Source organism: Elephantulus edwardii, unplaced genomic scaffold (assembly GCF_000299155.1).
Source record: "Elephantulus edwardii isolate Elephantulus edwardi_28Jun2011 unplaced genomic scaffold, EleEdw1.0 scaffold00009, whole genome shotgun sequence".
NCBI lineage: Eukaryota > Metazoa > Chordata > Mammalia > Macroscelidea > Macroscelididae > Elephantulus > Elephantulus edwardii.
In genome coordinates, this window is record NW_006399759.1 from 5313431 (window position 1) to 5318825 (window position 5395).

At 43.1% G+C, this 5395-nt stretch overlaps 2 protein-coding genes across 2 annotated transcripts in view; one reads left to right on the plus strand and one right to left on the minus strand.

The window, feature by feature from the left end:
- GPN1 (GPN-loop GTPase 1) overlaps positions 1-1369 on the minus strand; it is a 32783-nt gene extending 31414 nt beyond the window's left edge. Inside the window, exons 1-2 of the mRNA XM_006880577.1 lie at positions 1256-1369; positions 335-428 (exon numbers count right to left, since the gene is read on the minus strand). Coding sequence (XP_006880639.1) covers positions 335-428; positions 1256-1366 — 205 coding nt within the window. The 5' untranslated portion in view covers positions 1367-1369. The remainder of the gene's footprint in view (positions 1-334; positions 429-1255) is intronic.
- A 396-nt stretch (positions 1370-1765) lies between these two features.
- Positions 1766-4417, plus strand: CCDC121 (coiled-coil domain containing 121). Its single transcript, XM_006880691.1, is given in 3 exon segments — positions 1766-1998; positions 3464-4373; positions 4376-4417. Coding segments are annotated over 3 exon segments (1185 nt in total).
- The last annotated feature ends 978 nt before the right edge of the window (positions 4418-5395 follow it).

Below are 5395 nucleotides of genomic sequence, written 5' to 3' on the forward strand. Positions count from 1 at the left end.
TTAGGGCTGTTGTGCATAGGGTCGCTATGAGTCGAAAACGACTCGGCGGCACATAACAACAACAACATAGCTTATTTACCTAAATAACAGTAGCCTAACACACTAGGGTCAGAAAATGAACACAGAGAAAGGTGAGGGGAAAGGGAAAATTTAATAAAGGGGAGGACTACAGCAATAAAAAAACTTAATAAAGAAGAAACCTGTTTAAAGACTAGCAAATCCAAGATTAATGAAGAGTACATCTTGAGAAAAGAGGAAAAATAAGGGCACTGAAGGCTGAGGCTTTCCATTCCCTTTGAGGCACTCCACACTAGCTTTGGGATGGTTCACTCACCAATATTTGCAGGAAAAGGAACTTCGTGCACAGCAGGGTCCAAATTGATCACGTATGGTGGACGGGCTTGGCCATACAAGTATCCTGTAAGCCTCTGCAGAGACATGAAGAGGCAGGTAAGTAAGCAAAGATAACTTCCAATGATTTGTTGCCTATGACTGAAGGGTTTTACACCTGTATGTCTATCTAAAATATCCAACCCAAAATTCAGCTCTCAGTTCAAACTTTTAATATATGTCTAATATAGAGCATCCTATTACACGCTATCACTTCACTTGTTCTTGAGGGTGGGGGTAGGGCAGAATATCTGTGTCCCTCAATAAAATACTAAACCAACTACAACAGAAACCTTAACAACCCGTTTATCACTGTATCCTCACTGTCTGCAAAATGACAGGCGCTCAAAAAATAGCTCTTTTGACAAATCTTAGAGAAAGCCCGCGTGCTAGCTCTGAAGAAATTGCTGGAGTTTCCTGAAGTCCTTGCCATAAAGAAGTGCACAAGTATATCGATAAAACAATTCAGGACAACGTAGTAAACTGTACGCACCGAACACTGAAATGTACGCAGAAGAAAGCCTTAATTAAAGCTCGCAGGCTTGGTGGGAAGGAAATGCACTGCCAAACCTAAAACTTGAGGCTCGAATCCACCAGCTGCTGCGCGGAAGAAGGGCAATCTCCTCCCATGAGATTAACTGCCTCTGAAAATACTCTGGAGGTTCAGCTATGAGTCAATTCTGACTCAGCAGTATATAACAGCACACGATACAGTCACGAGAAGGTACCAGAGCTAAAGTCCCACGCCAGAAAGGAACGCTAAGGTACCCTTTAACTCCGGCGAGACCTTCCTCCCCTTCAGTTAGGTCTTCGCTCTCCACAACCTTTCATATACACCTTCCAACACGTGTGCCATGGAATTTACCTGTACAAAAGTTGTTTTTCCCGATCCTGCCATTCCCAACACCAACAGGCACACCGGGGGTTGTGAAACTCCTGTAGCGTGCTGTTCAGACACAGTCGCGGGAGCCGCCATCTTTCTCCTTAGATCCGCCAACATACAACAGAGAATAGAGCGACTTCCGGGACTCTCTGGCCTTGGGAGAGAGCGTAGAGTTGAATATATAGGCTAGGGAAGGTGGGCGGGGCGAAGGATAGGCGGGGCCAACTACTGACAGGGGCAGAGAAATGGCTCAGCGGGGCAACCTAGAGGCGGGCTAAAGGGAACAAGGAAAAGGGGCGTTCACCAACGCAGTTTAGGGTCTGGGTTGAGGAAACGTTTGTCTGCAGAGGGATAAATGAAATGGTATCCCAAGATGAAGGCTCCCACAAAAGGAAAATGAGGAGAGGGGATCTCTTTTTAGGCCTCCAAGGAAAAGAAAGCAGAGCCTTGGGAGAACTGACTGCTGGAGCTTTCCCTGAAGCGGAGGCTAAAATGTCTAGGGCTGCAAGGGTCCAGGCTGAGCCGGGTTACATCGCTGGGGGTTGCAGGACAGCACCGAGAACAACTGAGCACAAGCCAGAAAAACTGCGAGAATTGAACGAGTTTAGGCACCATTCTCGCAAGTCATCGGCCCTGGACAGCAGAGCTTCCCCCTCGACCATTGCCTTCAGTGAACTAAGCAGGCAAAAACGACTTGAAGTTGAATGCTTCGATCCCTGGCACACGTGAGTTTAGGAGAGATTTTCCTCTCACTCTCAGCAAAGAAAATGGAGAGAATGCCAAGTCTTTACCACTCAGTCTGTTCCTGTGGGCCTTTGTTGTTGGGTGCAGTCACAGGGACCCGTGTACAACAGATTAAAACCTTGGCCCATGCGCACCTTTCTTACAGAGTTAACAAGCCCATCTCCCTTGGCCCACTGTAGCAACTGACACTTATTAATCAGTTGAGCAACTCAAGTTCTCTGAATCAATTTTCTCTTTAAAATTGAGTTACTGTTTCACAGGCTTATACTGAAGCCCATATTGTTGTAAACGGTTGGCCCTCATCTTTGTTATTAGATGCCTTGGAGTCCAGGGCGACTCATAGCAACCCTATGAACAACATACCAGAATCCTGTCCTATCATCGCTGGTACACTTGAGGCCATTGCTGCAGTTACTGTGTCAGTCTATCTCGGGGCGGGGGTAAGGGGGGGGGGCCGGAGCGGGTGTCTTCTTCTCTTTAGCTGATCCTCCACCTTGATGTTCTTCTCCAAGGAATAACCTCTCCTAGCAGCATACCTGAAGAATGTGAGATGAAGCTTTTTCATCTTTGCCTCCAAGAAGCACTCTGGCTGCACTTTCTCTAAGACTTAACTATTTGTTCTTTTGGCAAGCAGTGGGATATTCCATATTCTTCTCCAATATCACAACTCACTCCTAGCAATATTCCTTTGGAAAGTATTGTTAGTTGCTGTGAAGTCGATCCCCTCACATGGTAACCCCATGTGTGTCAAGAGTAGATCTGGAAACATACAAACAAAAAGAGGAGAACTGTTCTGCAGGTTTTCAAGGCTCTGATGTTTCAAGAGCGGATGTCTCTGGGTGGTTTTGAACCACTTTCATTTCATAGTACTCTCTCTCTCATTGTCTTCTACACAGAAGCAAGGAATAATAGCTAACCCTTAAGCAGAATTTTGAGACTATACATTTCATTCTATGAGACTGCTCATCTTTCTCCCTCTCAGGGAGCCACTAGTGCATTTGAACTGTGAGAGAGTCAAGGCATATGGGTTAACACCACAACTCCCTATGGACTACACCATCAAGGACTCAGTGGGATTTCCAAAGTGTAAATAGGAGATTCATTGCTCTCCTAAAGAGCAGTTGGTGGATATGAAAGGCACGTTTTTGGGTTGGCAGCCCAACTCCTAACACACTGGGCCAACAGAGCTTCCTTAAAACCTATTATCTGGCCAAATATATTGTGTTCATCAAAGTAGACATGTACCTTTTTTTTTTTAAGCCAGTCAAATTCAGCTGGGCGGGGGGGAGGGGGGGAGGGGTGTATACCAACTTTAGTTGCACCAATGTTAATAGTTTCTGATAACCCACTACCATCAGACCAACCAACATGTATATTTTTTAACTTCTTAAATTTTAATGACAAATCCAATGGAGGAATGTATAATTTTTTATTTTATTTCTTCAGGTTTGCTGAGGACTCTAGAACGCATCTTCCACCATATCTTCATCTAATAGATAGTCTTTTCAAACATGAAACACTAAAAAAGGATGAAATGAAGTTTAAAAAAATGGCAATGAAGGAAATCATGGAGCTGAGCAAAAAAATAAAACAAGCTCAAATCCAGCAGGAACAGCTCCAAAAGGACAACAGGCAGCTATACGCTGAAAAGATACTTGTCCAGGCTGAAGACAAACTCATTATGGAATATCTGACCAACAAAACTGAGGAGTACAAAAAGCAACCCAAAAAACTATGGAATGACTATGTACAAAAATGTGAGGAGATTGAACCCTGGAGGCAGGAAACTGCTTCCAGATATGCAAAAAAAACTTCAGTGCTTAAAGCAGAGATACTGAAGAAGGAGAAGACACATGCCCTTTTGAAGGAACAGTTAAGGGCATTGGAGGACATTTTACTATTAAAGGAAAAGCAGAAGATAGAGATTCAGACATTGGAGGAAGAGAAAAGGAAAATCCAAGATGAGACAGCTACAAAGGCCCGAGAAGTGCAGAGACAGCTTCTCCAGGAAAAAGCATTCCTAGAAAAACAATTGAATCAGCCAGACACAAGCCAGCTGGGAAAGGTAAAAAGGGAGCTTCAGAAGCATAACCAGACCTTGGAGTTGGCAGCGAAGCAGTATATGTTCGAGTTCTCCCGTGGCCTCCACATAAAGGGACAACACTTACAAAAGGATCTGCAGCAGCTAATTCAGCAATCCCAAGAGCTGATGGCTTGTCAAAATCAGTTGAAAAACAGCAAACAGCAGCTGCAGCAGGAACAGTGGTATCTGGAAGGCTTATTCCGGGGCAGGCAACGGATGCAACGCAGGCATAGTTGCTGCGTAAAAGGACAGGATGCTCCAAAGACCCACACTGATCCCCTCCTCTAGGCACCAAATCAAAGATTAATCTCAAATAATTCCCAAAGTAACTGACTGTGCAAGTGCCCTTAGGTTGTAGAGAAACCTAGCTTGGAAAGTTTGGAGATCTGATTACCATGGCAAGATGACCACCATAATGTGTAGGAATAGAAGACTCAGTGGATTTGGGGGTTTTTCCAGCAGTGTTGCTTCTTACTTATGACTGGCTTCCCTTACCAGTTCTCTAATTAGCCCTTGCTGACATAAGGGATGCTCTAAAAGCAGACTTTGCAACCCTAACCTCTCCACCACCTGCCAAATACCCTACACTTCAAACTTTCTCAAGAAAATAAACTTGAAGTGACAAGATTTACTTGGTCTGCCAGATTTCAGCTCTGTGTATAACCCAATGTTTATCTTCATTCCTTTTGGACCATCTCATCACAAAAAGGCAAAGACAGACACGTGTTTTTAAGCTCTTTTTTGTGTGAGTGGTCAGGTAGATCTCTCCAACTCTGCCCCATGAAAAGTCCTCTGGTTAATGGCAAGTCTATTAAGTGGAATGGCCTTTTTTCTCAAGCTAAGCCTCTAGCTTTAGATTTCAATGTACTGAGAAACTAAGATGATGAAATGGACATGTATTAGGTCAACTGTTGCTTCTGAAAATTTCTTCTGTGAGCAAATACCTATAGAGCATCAACATATGACTGAATGCCATTTATGAATTTATAGCAAAAGAAAATGGACAGTTTCAAGAGTCTTGGGATCTCCATTATTAATCATTTCCTTAGCTACATTGTAAATCCTATGACAAGGAAAATGAATGAATTATATATAGGTACTTTGGTTTTGGCTATGTATTTTCTTACTACATGTACATTGAATCATATATGAATCTTTTATAATTAACACATATATTTATGTCCACTTTTACAGAAGTGGGAATAGTATTTTAAATTAGTTTAAGTTCCTGTGTCGTTGCATTTTTTATGTTTAGACCAGAGAATTAATTGTTGAATCTTTTTTTTTTAAATATT